The 16590-nt window shown below is 41.1% G+C and overlaps 1 protein-coding gene across 1 annotated transcript in view; it reads right to left on the reverse strand.

The window, feature by feature from the left end:
* Positions 1-3140: 3140 nt before the first annotated feature.
* The window catches only part of LOC145406893 (organic anion transporter 3-like), a 28542-nt gene continuing 15092 nt past the window's right edge, over positions 3141-16590 (reverse strand). The window contains exons 3-13 of the mRNA XM_080278009.1: positions 16026-16164; positions 12781-12892; positions 11642-11745; positions 11247-11401; positions 10190-10358; positions 9012-9159; positions 8425-8522; positions 7493-7752; positions 6890-7074; positions 6285-6433; positions 3141-6096 (exon numbers count right to left, since the gene is read on the reverse strand). Coding sequence (XP_080134135.1) covers positions 6006-6096; positions 6285-6433; positions 6890-7074; positions 7493-7752; positions 8425-8522; positions 9012-9159; positions 10190-10358; positions 11247-11401; positions 11642-11745; positions 12781-12892; positions 16026-16164 — 1610 coding nt within the window. The 3' untranslated portion in view covers positions 3141-6005. The remainder of the gene's footprint in view (positions 6097-6284; positions 6434-6889; positions 7075-7492; positions 7753-8424; positions 8523-9011; positions 9160-10189; positions 10359-11246; positions 11402-11641; positions 11746-12780; positions 12893-16025; positions 16165-16590) is intronic.

The following is a 16590-nucleotide window of genomic DNA, read 5'->3' on the forward strand; positions in this document are numbered from 1 at the left end:
AGAAATTGATGCTGAACGGAAGCAGTTATATAGCAGAACAGGCTCTCTTGGTAATTCTGATGCTGACAATGCTCGCAGTCGTATTCTTGTTGATTTAAGCAATATTTGCAACAATCTTCCTGACAAATTTATCTTTCTATATGGTAAGTTATTATTCTCTTCTACGGTATTAATAAAAGCTCCTACCTATAAGCGATCTTAATGCATATTTACACTTAACTGTTTACTTGTGAGCATTTTAGAACTTTTTGAATGTCGATATATCTTGAATTAATGCCTGGCAAGACGGTAACATAAATCGGCAACGAAGAGGCGATACGAAAAGTCCCAAGTCACCAACGATACGACGTACTCCCCCTCCTCCCCACATTTGTCCTTGTACTTGAGTCGCTTGTCAACTTGTACTTCCCTCAGCATTTTCGCTCATTATAACTCCATTTTTTTATTCATTTATTTACTTGTTTATTTAGTAAGTCGCTGCAAATGAGCACAGGGGTCATGTCCTAGGTGGTCAAGGACATTTCCTAACGCCATTTTCTCGGCGAATTCTCCAATATTTTCATCATCATCATCATCATCCTCTTCACTTTCATCCAGATTCTTTTCCCAAACTAGGGTGGGGTGAGGTAAGGTCCACAGAGCCAGGAAAAAAAAAAAAAAAAGCAGAAAAGAAAGTCTGCCCTCCTGAATGAGCCACATACTCATACACTCACAATTCAAGCCCCGGGAATCCTGAATCTGCCTTATGGAAATAAACATCTACATTTACGCCCTTCAGTACCACTTATGCACCTTTTTATTACCTTGTATGTTATTTGTATCTTTCGGTGCCTTCACGAGGTGGCACTGATATAACCGAATGGTGCAGCTGCCAGAAAATGTAAACGTCCCTCAACTACCTCCCTGTCCTACCCGCCGGAAAAAAAAAAAAAAAAAAAAAAAAAAGAGAAAGAGAGAGAGGGTGGTGGAATGCAGGAGGAGAGCAACTTCAGCTTGCACTCCACTGGGTTCCTCATTTCAGATGAACCTGGGGCCACTATGCTACCACTACTACTACTACTACTACTACCACCACCACCACCATTACTACTACTGCTACTACTGCTATTATTTCTCACACCTTCACTGACTTAGTTTTAACCATACGTCCTTAAAAACCCCTATCTCTCTTACACTTACTATACTCCTCTTGCTCTAACTTGGCCTAAAATAATTGTCATCTTTCCATCTTGAATGTCGAGCTGTAACAAGACTAGAATATGATGCTAGTCACGAAGTAGTGCAGTGGAAAGGATGTAGCACTGTAGCGTTGTCTTTCATTCAGCTACATGAAAAAATAAGCTGCTAAAGGACTAAACTCTGGGCCAACTTCAGGTAAACAGGGTATAATATTTACCCGGTTGAAACTGTCCGATTGGTGTGCGGTGAGTGACTGTGAAATGTTATCTGGTTCGATCATCCCCAACCTTTGCACTCACATTTATCGACGTGGATTAATTTTTTCTTTATCTTTTTCTTTTATTTTCTTGCTGACAACAGGGCGAGACGCTCTATACGTATTTACAGATAACAAGAGATAACATGTACATTTTTATAATTAATTCTTCATTGATAATTTTTTTTTTTTTTTTTTAAGCAGATGGTAGCACAATACAATCTGTACCTTTCTATTAGTTCTCAGAAATTAGATAAGTGTGTACTACATTCATTTCACTCTCACTAGGCTCAAAATTCCAATCTCTTCATCTTGCATGCTTGACCACAACAGGAAATAAACACAGCCACATTGCACCAGACAAGAAGTGCTATGGAATGGATGTAGAATCGTAGTGTTGTCTCTTTCTTTTATAACAGTTGCAAAAGGACGAATATCTGGCCCAGGTTAAGGTGAAAAAACTAGAGATAGTATTACCAAACCTCTGAACTAACTCATATTTGTGTGTGTGTGTGTGTGTGTGTGTGTGTGTGTGTGTGTGTGTGTGTGTGTGTGTGTGTGTGTTTAATCTGTACATGAATATATTATTAGCCATGCCTTGAGATGCTCTGTACATATTTCTCATTAGTCCTCTGAATATTTTTTAAAGCATGCACTAGATCATCTCCATCATCCTTTTAATTTACAGGTATTTATGTGATTCTAATTTATCCGTGAATATTTTACAAGCCAGACCCTGAAATGCTATATACTTTTTACTTGTGTGTCTGTAAATACTCAAAAAAAAGAAAAGAAAAAAGACATTAACCTGAGATGGCCTGTACTGTATAATCTCCCCCACTTACTTGTGTTTACGTCGTGGCTCCGATTTCTTCGTATGTGCCTCGTAGTGGGACGACGCCTACGAAACGCTACGCATAGACCACATAACCTCCCTCTATCTGATACAAGCCCCTCGCCGCAACCCACTGCGTCTAGGGTTACGTTGGCTTCTTGTTGGTGTCGCCTTACGTAACCTGCCAGCGATTACCAGTTACCTAATTCGCAGTGGCTTTATGTTCGATGTAGTTGCGTGTTTTAGTGGTTTTAGCGATGGCGTTTTGTTCATCTTATTGACTTGTTATAATGGTTTTTACAGTGCCTTTTAGGTTCATTATTCATTGTTTTGCATGGCTTTTGAAGTGGCTTACGTCCCTTATTTTCTGCAGTGGCATTACATTCACCCTATTCACTGATTTTGATGGCTTTTGCAGTGGCTTTATACTGCTCTCGTCCATTCAGTGGTTAATATGGTTGTCTGTTGTCGCTTCCCATAACCTGTCAGCAAAGTCCTCATAGTTACAGCTTTATTGGTAGTTTATTTGCATACTTCAGTATTTAGGACTCAATGAAAATCCTCTCTTTATTAATGGAGTGATATCAGTGCTTATGACGTACGGTATTCGGAAACTTAATTTGCCTACTCTACACCTGTAATCCAGCTTTATCTTTCGTCAGGTAGCTTAGTGACACCAGGCTGTTGTCGATATGCTGTCTCATCTCTTGTATGACAACAGATATGGACGCTGTTCCCAAACGCCTCTATATCGTGTGTGTGTGTGTGTGTGTGTGTGTGTGTGTGTGTGTGTGTGTGTGTAAAAATATCTGATTTGGCAGTTATGACACACCAGTAAGAAAAGAAAACAAGAAATATTATTCACTCAGTTTAATATGTCAATTCAAATTATTTTCAAAACAGTACAACAGGCATCTATAGTACATATAAAGATTCATTCACAGATTGGTAGTCATTCGTCAGCTGTGAGATCAGTGCCACCTGCAGTGCCACCCAAGCGAGCCTATAGGTCATTCACTTTAAACTGGCGGAAACTTTCGTCCTTTTGCAACCTTTTCCTCGTGGCTCAGTGACAGAATAAATCAATACTGTGACTCTACATCCTCTCCACATGCACCACTTCTTCGTGACTAGCATATATTCTTGTCCTCATCTCCCGTTACAGCTTACAATTCAAGGTGGAGAAGTGGCGTGTTGAGGGAGGGGAGGAAGGGGAGTTCATGGAGACCTCACCTTTTTTTTATTGTAATTATTTTTAAAGTTTTGGTGTTATTTATTCCATACCTTCAGAGGAAACATCTTTGGCTTTTTTTTTTTTTTAATGCAGAGAGCTGGCATATAACCCAATTAAGCACATAAGGAATTAACTTTAAAAAAATGCCTTCGCTCCAGGAACACAGTTTATCTCATGCTTATTATTTATGTTTTGCTTCATAGTTTTTATAAGTAGGATGAGAGTTGTTTACATTAACAATATATACTCATTTTTAGTCTGAAAATATTTAACATTACGGTAATTATCCACACGGCTTCACACTGAAAATATTCACCATTATCCTCACAGCTTCACATTGAGAATATTTGACATTAATTATCCTCACAACTTTAGACTGAGGATATTTAACACTAATTACCTACAAAGCTTTCTATACTCTCAGTTTTTAAACCCTTCAGCATCGGGAGGTCTGAAGGGAAACAGGTGAGTACTAATTAACAAAAAAGGTATCAGGTAACTATACTTCTTTTACTCTAACTTGGCCAAGATTGTCGCTCTTCTGCAGCTTATTTCACGCAGCTCAGTGGCAGAAAAAAAGAAAAAGAGACAATGCTACAGCTCTATAACATATCCAAGTTTATTTCACGTAGCTCAGGGACAGAAAAGAAAAAGAAAAAGACAATGCTACAGCTCTAAATCACATCCATGGCTCATTATTTCAACTAGGATCACATTCCAGTGCTCATCTTTTTTTTTTTTTTTTACAACTCAGTATTCGTGATAAGGAAGCAGAAATTTTTGGCCAAGCTAGAGAAAAAAGAGTATAACATGCTTTTTTTTCTTTCTTTCTTTTCTTTCTTACATACTTCTTTCTTTCTTTCTCTTTCTTTTTTTTTTTTATAAACAAGATGAGAGTTCTCCAAATATGCTTAATTTTCTTTCCTTTTTCTCTTTCTTTCTTTTCTTTTTTAATTATCTGCAGCATGAGAGTTTTTCTAATATTCCTGAACATCCACTACAAAAATATATATGAAAAAATAGAGGACAGTACACAATAAAACATGAAAAACAGTCGATATAAAACGCTAAATACAATGTCAAATTTTTAAACAACATTCTTTTACAAATTAAGTAGGTATGCATTACTGTAGGTGGCACTGGTCTCACATTCAGGGTCATGGGTGGAATAGGTGTGTTCGTTGCGCCTCTTCCTAAGCGATTTATTTTGCGTCCTACATCTTTATATTCCCTGGTCAGCAATTTCTGTCTATTCAATATTGATCTATTTTTCATCAGGAACATACAGGAGGAAACTGAGATGTAATGGGGCAGAATAAATCGCAAAGAAAGAAGTGTTACGTACTATCTATGGTCATTTAAATACGACTATTAGGCTGTTTTTACTCTAACTTGGCCTATATTTTCGTCCTTGATGCAGTTTATTTCACGTCGCTCAGCAGCAGAAGAAAAAATACTATGGCTCTACATCCTTTACACAGCACTTCCTCGTGACTAGCATCATATACTAGAGTTAATCTATGACTACGGCTCAGCATTCAAGGTGGAGAGATGGCAATTTTAGGCCAAGTTAGAGTAAATACGGAACAGAAAAAATAATTAAAAAAAAAAAAAATCACGATGGTCTACAGTGTCACTAACTACAACAAATATAATATCGAACTTAACACATATAGCACATGAGTTAATATATAATGAGAGGTGCAAATATAGGACATATACCGGTATATACTAACAACAGGGCGGTTCATTTATAGCTCTCCCTTTCCACTCCGCGGGACGTTTTCTAATATGTTGGGGGAACGGCTCAGCTTTAGCACTGTCTACCCTGCGTCATCTATTCTTCTCCTGCCCCCACCGCTACAGCCAAGCCCACACCGGCAGACTGGGCCCTCCCCACAACACACAAGCTACTGCCAGGTGAGTGTCTAGTGGAGCGCTATTTACGTACCTCCTTATTTATCACAACGCTTTCACTGATATGCATAAAATGGCGCTTTAAAATATATATATATAACTTAGTACATAATTTGGCTTGGTGGAGGTGAAGGACACTAGGTGTACTATAATTATTCTCAACTCATTACCAGTCTCCCCTAGCTTTTCATAATAATAATAATAAAAATAATGATAATAATAATAATAAAAATAATAATAATCACTTTCAACCCATCATCATTCTCACCAACTTTCCAATAATAATAATAATGATAATAATAATACAAATGCTCACCTACATTACTTAACCCATTCACTCCGATGAAATATATATAATCTTAAGCTTCCTATCTTCAGAAAAATTTCCTCAGCTTAAGGAAAGATTTTTTTTTTTAATAGGGAGACCTAAATTTTCCTGTCATTAATACATCCTAAATAATAAAATAAAATAAAAATCTTCGAAAAATGTCATGGGATTAAAGAGGCTAACGGCAGGGAATTATGGTGAGAGAGAGAGAGAGAGAGAGAGAGAGAGAGAGAGAGAGAGAGAAGCTCCTCCTGCCCTACGCCCTCAACTTGGCCAATTCAGATTCCTCGTCCTCCATCGCCTCCTCCCCTTCCTCCTCCGGTTTCTCCGCGCCACAGTTCTCCAGCCTGCAAATAAATAACAAATAAATAAACAAATAAACAAACAAATAAACAAATAAATAAATAAACAAATAAATAAATAAACAAATAAATAAATCACCATCATCCTCACCAGCATCATTTTTGTCTTTTTTCTTCAATTTCTTTCATCTTTCTTTCTTTCTTTTTTTCTTTTTTTTTTTTTCTTTTTTTACCTTATGAGTTCCGAGGCTTTATTTTCGAGGTCCGCGATGGTGTCTGGCAATTTTCTGCTTAGGGTCTCCGGGAGCGGCAGTGTGGCCAGACCAGCGACCAAGGCACCCAGACCGAAGACCAAAGAGGGGGCGGACGGGTAGACCGGGCCCTGGGGAGAGATGGGGGTGATTAGAGAGAGAGAGAGAGAGAGAGAGAGAGAGAGAGAGAGAGAGAGAGAGAGACATTGTGTGTTTGTGTGAAAGTCTACGTGTGTGTGTGTTTGTTTATATATGTGTGTGTGTTTACTTGTGAGGGCTTGTGTGTTTGTGTTTGTATGGACTTGGGTATGTGTTTATGTGTGCTGGTGTGTGTGTGTGTGTGTGTGTGTGTGTGTGTGTGTGTGTGTGTGTGTGTGTGTGTGTGTGTGTGTGTGTGCGCGGCCAGACCAGGGCACTCAGACCTAAGACCCAGATATATGTTCGGGGAGTATCTGTGAGTGAACCGAGATGCACGTACGTGCGTGGAGCATTTGTGAATGAACCTAGATGTATGTGCATGGAGTATTTTGTGACTAGACCCGTGGAGTATCTGTGAATAGGCCCTGACGTGCTTGGAATATACCAACCAGGAGCTCTGTGATGAATGGTGAGATCATGGAGCCGATGCGTGAGAGGATAGTGCAGTAGCCAAGGCCCTGAAGGCGCACCTCAGTGGGGAAGAGCTCCACGCAGTACAGGTACAGGATCTGGAAGGCCGCGCTGATGCACATACGCCCCACCTGTGCCATCACCAGCACCAGCACCTTCATATCTGCCAGGGAAAAGATTGGGCGAATAGGATTGTTTGTTTATCTTTCTGCCTGTCTATTTATCCATTTATCTGTCTGTCTGTCTATTTATCAATTTATATCTCTGTCTGTTTGTAAAAGAATACGAAGGATAGCAAACAGCAACAGGTCTAATCGTCCTTTCAAGGCTGTTGGTTACAGAGAAGACTATGACTATGATATCTAATTCTGTGAGCTAAAGATAAGAATAGTAGTGCAGGAAAGCTCCCTCCTCGTCCATCACGCCCTCCAGCCAGCCGAGGCCGGCAGGAAAAAGTGAGAAAGACCCATATACAACGTAGAAAAACTGCCACGATAGAAGCTAAAAAAATATACGCTACCAAACTACAGGGGTTAACAAATGCTAATTCCCCCCACCCCCTCCAACTTCCCCAACCATACCTGAAGGAATAAATGCCACGGCCACAATGACTACTCCGCTTATGAAGTAGAGAACGATGCTGGGCCATTTCCTCCCACAGCGGGCCACGATGGGCGCCGAAACCAAGTAGGCAGGCACCTCGACCACGCCCGAGAGAACCATATACAGGAAGGGGTCGACGCTGAAGTTGACCGCATTGAGGGACATCCCGTAAAAGATGAGAGAGACCAGGAAGAACTTGAGGCACAGGATGCAAGTGATGATGCGCAGTTGGTGTGTTCTGTGGGACGAAAGAAGAAGAAAGTGGTGAAGAAAAGGAACACTAAGCAATGGAAGGGTTTTGTTATGAAGCCAAACATCATGAGCTACTGTTACATCAGGAATCTCTTGAGGCATAGATGGACATGATGATGAGAAATTGGTTGATTTTGTGGGGGCAAGGAAGGAATTTCTTGAATTATAGATCCTGGAGAGAGACGCCTTCACTCTGTGGCACTGGTATAATCTGCAGGTTCCACTGTCTGGTTCTACAAACGTTCCTCAGCTTAAACCCTATCCCTCTGAACGGAAGTTGGTGGACTGCAGGAGGAGGCCAATTTGAGTCTGCAGTCCTCTGGGTTCACATTTCAGATGAACCTGGGGCTACTACTTTTACTATTACTACTTCAGTTGCTGATGCTGATGTTGCTATTACTACTGCTACTACAACTACTACTACTACTACTGCTACCGCTACTACTACTACTACTACTGTTGCTGCTGCTGCTGCTACAATTATCACTACTTGAATTATGACACATAAGGCAGAGTTTTTGCGTTCTGTGTGGTTAATAGACGAAATTTTGTCCTTGACTGTACAACGAGCAAAGCTCAAAAATAGTTCAAATAATGCATAGGTACTTGCTCATGCTTCATTTGCGTTTCCTCTAAATTTCTCCCTCATAAAACTTACCTGAAGAGGATTAGCAGATGAAGGAGGAAGTGGATCACCTTCTCCCTGTAGGTTCTCTTCGCCTCCTGTTTCTCCACTCCGGATTTTCCCATGTTGGCCTGCCCGGGGAAAGTTTATATTTATTTTGTGTAGTGCTTTCAAACAGCGCCAGAAGGTAATTTGATGACGTTTAGTTACTCTCAAGTGCATACGTTCTGCTAACTGTATCTGTGTGTGTGTGTGTGTGTGTGTGTGTGTGTGTGTGTGTGTGTGTGTGTGTGTGTGTGTGTGTGTGTGTGTGTGTGTGTGTGTGTGTGTGTGTGTGTGTGTGTGTGTGTGTGTGTGTGTGTGTGTGTGTGTGTGTGTGTGTGTGTGTGTGTGTGTGTAAGGAGCATATTGTGCAGCCTACAGCCCTGCAGATCACTACTTGTTTGATGGAATGCATGAGGAAATGTACTGTAGGTCCTCATAGCTTTGTGTGTGTGTGTATGTGTGTGTGTGTGTGTGTGTGTGTGTGTGTGTGTGTGTGTGTGTGTGTGTGTGTGTGTGTGTGTGTGTGTGTGTGTGTGTGTGTGTGTGTATTTTATCCATACACCCCTGGCAATCACCTCTTGTCTAATAGTATGCATAAGTGCGTGTAGTTCCTCCTGGGGCGGAAGGGTGACGTGGTTCCAGCGAGCTGCCTTGTCCAGTGTCTTGCTTGCCTTTTCAAATCTCCCATGGACGATGAGCCAACGGGGAGACTCATCCAGAAACCTGTGTGTGGCAAAGAAGGGCAAATGATAGGCGTTTTGTCTCTTTATTTACGAGGAGGAAGGAGGAGACTAAGGACGTGCTGGAGGGATAGGATGGAGAGATGTATGAGGGAGGGGTGGTGTGAGCTGCAGGAAGGGCATCCAAACGTCGAAGGACAGGGTGACATGGAGAAGATTTGTTTGTGGCAAAGAAGGTTATATTTTTTAATTCTTTCACTACGAGAGAAGAATGGGGGAAGGGGAGACCAAGGATGAGACAGAGGGATGGGGCTGAGAGGTACGTGAGAAAGGAGGAGTGAGGTGTAGAGAGGGCAGTCCAATTACCTGAGGACAGGGTGGATGGGGTGGAGAGATATATATGAGACTTGATATAACTAGAGATACATGATATAATATAACTAGGGGGCTCAAGTACCTGGGTATACAAACGTCTCTCAGTTACTTCTCTATCCTCCGGTATCAAGATGGTGGACTGCAGGAAAAGAGGAAATTAAGCCTGCAGTCTACCGATTACACATCGATCTTAGCCTGAGGTTGCAACTACTACATTTACTACTGCCTACAACACTTAAATCTAAAAGCAGAAAAGTCCTTAACTAGAAACCAAGCACGTGTAAAAGCAAAAACTTAACTGATTGTTAAATATATGCATGTCCAACTAGACAGTAAATATATTCCTAAAGCTAAAACCTAACTAATTTTTAAATATATTTACTGTATGCCTGCTAGAAACTAATTACGTGTCAAACGTTACACCATAACCAAATCTAATGAATATCTATACCCATCTAGAGACTAAATACGTTGCCAAAAGTTTAACTGAATCTAAAAAAAAAAAAAAGACCCATGCAGAAACTAAACACATGGCAAAAGCTAATTCCTAACTGAATCTAGAACTTCATCGAGTGTGGGGACGATGACAAGGCTAGGAACTAAATACATGGCAGAAGCTAAACCCTAACCAAATCTAGAGCAATACTTGATCCAACTCTTAAAAAAAAAAAAAAAAAAACTATATAAGAAAAGTTTACACAAGAATGGGGAGGATGAGAAGACTTGGTATGTTGACTGCCAGCTGGAGCCATCGCCAGTCCCTGATGAGGTAGGCCACTCCACCCCAGATCATAGTGCCCATAGCCCACGGGATAGACGCCAGCACGCCCAGGATAGATCGGTACTTGGGTTCGCATACCTCCAGCGCTGTAGAGAAGTACGAGGGGTTAAGACGCAGCCAGGAGCAAAAATTCTCTTCCACTCCTCTGCCAACATTGTATCCCGCCTTCCATATTTCTCATTCCTCCCTAAACGATAGAGAGCAACCTTCCTTCTCTTATTTTGTTTGTTTCATATTGCTATAGCATCAGAATAATTCATGTAACACCTTCCACTGCCTCAGCCGTCAGAGAAGTATCGACGAACATTTACTCATGGTTGTATGTACTGCTAAAACTGAGTGTGAGCAGGGTTAGAGAACCTCCATAATCATTATTTTATTTACTTTTTCGTTCGTTTCTTAAGTAGATAATGATGGTGAAATATACCTAACCTTCTGGAGCTATAATTTGGGATCTGTATTTGGACTTATACATACCTCCAGCACTTTTCAGAATACGACGGGTTAAGATACGTACAGGTATTACTAAAATTTTATTAATTGAAAAGAAAATAATGATCAGAACAAGATAATTAATTCAATGTAACCATTTTAGAAACGTGAACGTTTTAGTCACTTCACTCCAATCACCTATTTTTTTTTAATTCCTATTAGAATGTGTTCCGCTTCAGAAAGACCCCTCGTTGTGAAGACGTTATTGGATTCTGTGTGTGTGTGTGTGTGTGTGTGTGTGTGTGTGTGTGTGTGTGTGTGTGTGTGTGTGTGTGTGTGTGTGTGTGTGTGTGTGTGTGTGTGTGTGTGTGTGTGTGTGTGACCGTTCCAGTTCCAAAAGTCTCCCGCAAGTCTAGTGGATTTGTCTGGAGATAGGAAAGAAATATAATCAAATACTCCAACGCAGTGAAGGGGTTACGATGACAATAAATTATTTCATGGATTTCTAGGAGATAAATAACGCAATGGAGATATGGACTAACCGAGGATATAGCCAGTCTGAAGGATGGCAGGATGGATAAAACCGAGGATGAAACGGAAGGTGAGGATGGCCGGGAGGGAGGTGAGCCAACAGCTGGATATGGCCAGGGAGAAATACGTCAGTACCCCCAGGCTTAGCGATGTTTTTCGGCCGAACCTGTGTGTAAAGAAGAAGAGGACGAACATGATTTTTTTTTTTCCTTCATACTCACAAGGAGAAGAAAAAGAGAAGCAGAAGATTTACATTATTACCTATCCGAAGCAACGTGTGCATGGGCATTTATACTCGATCACTAGATTTTTTTTTTTTTTAATACTAAAATCTGCTAATGAAAACACAGAATCGCTGCTCGACACATGTAAAAAAGTAAAACTAGACGTGGAACCGTGAGCCAACCTGTCTGACGTGAGGCCGTTGATGGGCGCCCCGATGAAGGTGCCGAACATGTAGAGGCTCTGGTAGGTGGCGCGCATGTACTCCCTCGAGCACACCAGATCGAACTGACGGAGGAGGGGGGCACCTATCACCTATAGTGTTAGTAGCTGCAACCCCAGGCTCATGTGGATGTAGAGCCAGTGGAGTGCAGGCTAAGGCTGCCCTTCAGCAGTCTGCTATCCCCCTTTGAGGGGGTAAGGAGGAAACAGGGGGACGTTTGTATGAGCAGCTATATCAGTGCCACCATCTGAAGGCGTCCCTCTCCAGCATCACAAATTCACTATACTGTACGTTATTAATACCTTATATATACAGTGTGGCACATACATATCACTCCTTTTCCACTTTTCCGGGCGATTTCTCGTGTGTTGCAGGTACGGTTAAGTCAGCTTTATTACTGTCTACCCTGCATCATTGATTCATATCCTATTCCCGCTGCCACACCCACGCCCACACCAACACACTAAGCCCTCCCCACAACACATAAGATACCGCCATTTGAGTCTCTAGCGGAGTACAATTAACGGACCATTCTGTATATATTGTACTTTTTTTATTTTTTTTTTTGTAATGAACATGCTGCACTGTTAGTACGTAAGTTCAGAGGCATTCCCAAGACACGTATCTCGAGACAAAGTTGCCAATAATGAAAAATTATAAGCTATCTCCTACAGCAGTATGAATCTGTCACATTTATTATGTAGGTAAGGTACAAAAGATAGCTGAAGATTTTTCACCTCTGCTGCGCCTAACTTCCCTCTGTTGGCTAATATTTCCTAAGCTGAGAGAAGGTTTGGTATGTTTTTCTTCCCATAGGTGATTCTGTGGTACGATGCGTCAAGGTAAAAAGTAACGGACATGCCTTAAGTATAAAGTAGACATAGTGGAACTGTGAAACAGTAGATGAACTTTGTCCTTGACTATACTACAGTGACAAGTTGCAAGTGAAATAAATGTTGTCACAGTTTATTGTTTATTAATATGTCTGCATTAGTACAAAGAAGAAAACTCTCTGCTACTGAATCACAAAAACCGTATCCAGTATACGCTGAGATTATCATGGATATGCTTAACATGCAAGGAAGAAGAGTGTGTAGTACCTGGGAGGTGAGGGTGAGGGTGTAGGTAGAGTTGTCATATATCCAGTCACTGCAGGCCTTCTCCTCAAACCCGCCTCCTTCAGTCTCATTCGTGTAGTAGCGGCAGTTGTTTCTGAAATGGCAGAGTTGCAGTTAGGCTGTCTCTACTGCCATAAACTCAGGCGGTATTTATGAGGATGAACCAAGGGCTATACAACCTTCAATCACTATGGTGGAAGAGTTAGATAGTCCTTAATTAAACCAACTATAAAAAGACCCTCCGTATTAACGCCACGATAGGAGACAGGAAAAGAGTTCACAGTGGACTATCGCTTATTTGATCCTTTAAATTCGGTGACTGTTTTCTCTTTATTGTTCTTTTTGGTTGTTCTTCGTTCTCCGAGGTATATACCATTAGAACTCAAACTACTATTGCAGAACTCTGGGTGTTGTGAAGTACTCTCAGGCTTGTATAGTTTACGAGATATAGCCATGAATCCCCATCTTGCCCAAATCCCTCAGTAACTGGAGAAACAGACAAAACGGGGGCATTAGAAAAGAAAAATATATCCCAGTTACTACAGTGACGCTTCTTGAAGGTAATTCTAAGCTTCCTCAAGACGGTTTTTTAGCTGTGGAGTGACTTGAGACTAGATATAAGCATCATTAATCCCACCAAGATTAATGTGTTCTCTTAAGCGATACAGAATTTTCTAGCAGCTGCAGATATTCAAAAAAGTCATCGGCTTGAAGAAATTAAAAGCTGACAACAAAGGAAAGGTCGGTCGATTTTAAGAGGAAGAGGAAACTGGAATGCAAGAGACAGAAGAAAAAATTGGGGGAGGAGGAGGGACGAGGAATCTTTGCAGCAGAAGGTCAGGGGAAATATATAAAAAAAAAATACTGTAATGACGGAGAATGATAAAATGACATAAACGGAAGAGAAAGAGGAAGTATACAACAGGAAAAAAATGCAGGAAAATGAACAGAAGTATCATAAACCACACATATACGAAAAACTTAAGGAAAAAAAAAAAAAGAGAATGTGGGAGTAACGAGAGAAAGAGGAATGAGTATGGAGGAAGGAGGGACAAGAGAGTTATGAGAAAATAAAAAGGAAAGGATAAAAAGGAAAAATGAAGAATCGGCTGAGGAAACAGGAAAAATGAGAAAATATCTAGGCACTTATGGGGTAAAAAATGAGTAGTGAGCCAGAGATGAAAGTTTTAGGGGAGAGTGAGGAAAGGAGATGAAGGAGATTGCGGAGGTAAAAATGAGAGAGAGAGAGAGAGAGAGAGAGAGAGAGAGAATGAGGTGAGGAAGGGGGAGGGATGAAAGTAACAAGAATACCAAAACTATAACAAAAAGGAAAGTGAGAGGACGCCCTTGAGAGATAAAGGGGTGTCGATGGGAACAAGAGGGCAGACTTTTTGAAGCTTTATACAACAGGATTTACTTATAATTCACACGTCTGCAATCACCTTCACAAAACTGAAAACCACCCAAGAAATTTATATTGTCTGCAAGTCAAAGAAGATATTATTTACCCTCCATCCATCAGAGTTGAAATGATGTATGTAAGTGATGCATGTATGTATGTATGGATGGATGGATGGATGGATGGATGTGTGTATGTAGGTATGTGTGTATGTACATAACCTAGGGATCTCTTAGATGAATGGTTACAGGGAATCATAAAATGGGACAATGGATTATAAAGAAAAAAAAAAAAAAAGGCTTTATCGAGAAACAGCTTTATATTGTGCATCTTTAGTTTAGTTTGGGATTTTCAGAGTACAGCTTAGTTCCACAAAAAAGATGGCCACCAATACACACCCTCAAAGCATGAAATTCTATGGTGAGGCAGCCTACTATGGTACCATTTTTAATAGATGGTACCCTACGATTATATTTTCATGGTAATTTCGCTTCTAGTATTTATTTAAACATCACTATCTACCTTGCGAGTTAATTAATTCTCCCTATCTGTTTATATAACCATCCTCCATTTTACACCTTGTGACCGGAGTGGAGAGGAGATGAGGGTGGTGTGGAGTGAGGGTCAGGGTTGGGTGGAACTGGGATAGGATGGAGTGGGAGTCGGGGTGAGATGGAATGAGGATCAGGAATTGGGTGGAACTGGGGTACGGAGGAGTGGGAGTCGGGTTGAGGTGGAGTGCGAATTAGGTGGGGTGGGGATGGGGATGGGGTGGAATGGAGGTGTGGATGGGGATGGAGTGGGGATGGGGCAGGGTGGAGCTGGGGTATGGTGGAGTGGAATGGGGTTAGGCGTGGTGTGAAGTGGGTGTAGTGATAGTGGTGATGGGGTGCAGTGGAGGTGGGGATGGGGGAAGGGGAGGGGTGAATGAGGTCAAGGTAGGGGTCAGATAACGTCTCTACTTTAGGACCCCGTAACCCAGACAGGGGAGGAGTTAACCCTTTGAATTCCGTGACACCTTGCTTAGTCCTTCTTACTATTTCCAGCCGACCTTACGGGAGACTTTTCGACCTGGGAGCCTTAGATATAGTCTTCATTAACCCCTTCACCGCTAGATGTCTCCCCTTCGCTAAACAAAATATTGTCTAGTGGTAGCAAGAACGATAAAGATAATACGGCCTCGTAGGGAAAGGGTTCATCAATGTATCTCTGTCTCATTTCTCATGTCGCTAAGTAAAGATATCTGTTCCTCTGTCTGTCCCTTCCTTTTGACCCTATCTATGTCTTATGTCATATCAGTAAATTCAAATACCTTATCCGTTTCTATGGTTCGGTGTTTGTGGTTGGCTGCAGTTGAGGTATGTATCTTCTATCTATCTATCTTTCTATCTATCTACCTGTCTATTGACCTGTCTAACTATCTATCAATTTATCGGTCTATCTATCAGTCTATTTGTTTATCTGTCTGCCTACCCATCCATCCATCCGTCTCCTCTTGTATAGAAATACTCGCATGTACACAGTGGTGGTACTGGTGACGGCGGGGTTGAAGGTGGTTCTGGGCAGCGTGTATCCTCATCCTTATCTCTCTTATCTGTCTGTCCATTTGTCGACCTATCTGCTGCTTATCTGTCTCCTTATTTACCTACTCATGCCCGGAAAGTACATACACGGAGGCGCTAGTGCTAATGTCAGGGGGATTGAAGGTGGTGGTGATGTGTCTGTAGCCTCTATCTATATTCATTATCTATCAATCAGTCAGTCCTTCTATCTATCTGTCTATTTCTCTATCTATCTTATTTATCTACTCATGCCTGGAGATACATACACGGTGGTGGTGTTGCTGCCGGAGGGATTAAAGGTGGTAGAGATGAGCGTGTATCCGTTGTCGGGCGGTACGCAGGTGTAGTTGAGGGCGGGGGCGACGAAGGGACTGGACAGGGTGTTGGACGCGAGGTGCATGTTCCCTGGGAGTAAAAAAGAACAGTAGTATGTAAATAGTAAGAAAATACGTAAGTAAAAAGGAAAAAATAAGATAATAAAGATACAATGAGCAGGTGTAGTTGTGGACTGGTGCTAGGAATATCATTTGCCTGTTCCGTCGGACTACTCACCTATATATATATATATATATATAGGCAATTGAATACGAAAAAGATTAGGTAGTGCATGGATTAGTATGGAAACATAGTTTTAGAATGTTATAAAACGCTAACATATTGATAGATGGATAGAATGATTGATTGGCTAATTGATTAGTTAACTGACTCATTGATTAACTGACAGACATACAAACAGAGACAGATAGACAGACAGAAAGATATATAGATGAATAAAAAGACAAACAGAACAACAGAAAGATAGACATATAGGTAGATCAACAGACAAACACA

The sequence above is a fragment of the Coenobita brevimanus genome, chromosome 71 (genome assembly GCF_032717465.1).
Source record: "Coenobita brevimanus isolate Jiangsu-jjx chromosome 71, ASM3271746v2, whole genome shotgun sequence".
In the NCBI taxonomy this organism is placed as follows: Eukaryota; Metazoa; Arthropoda; class Malacostraca; order Decapoda; family Coenobitidae; genus Coenobita; species Coenobita brevimanus.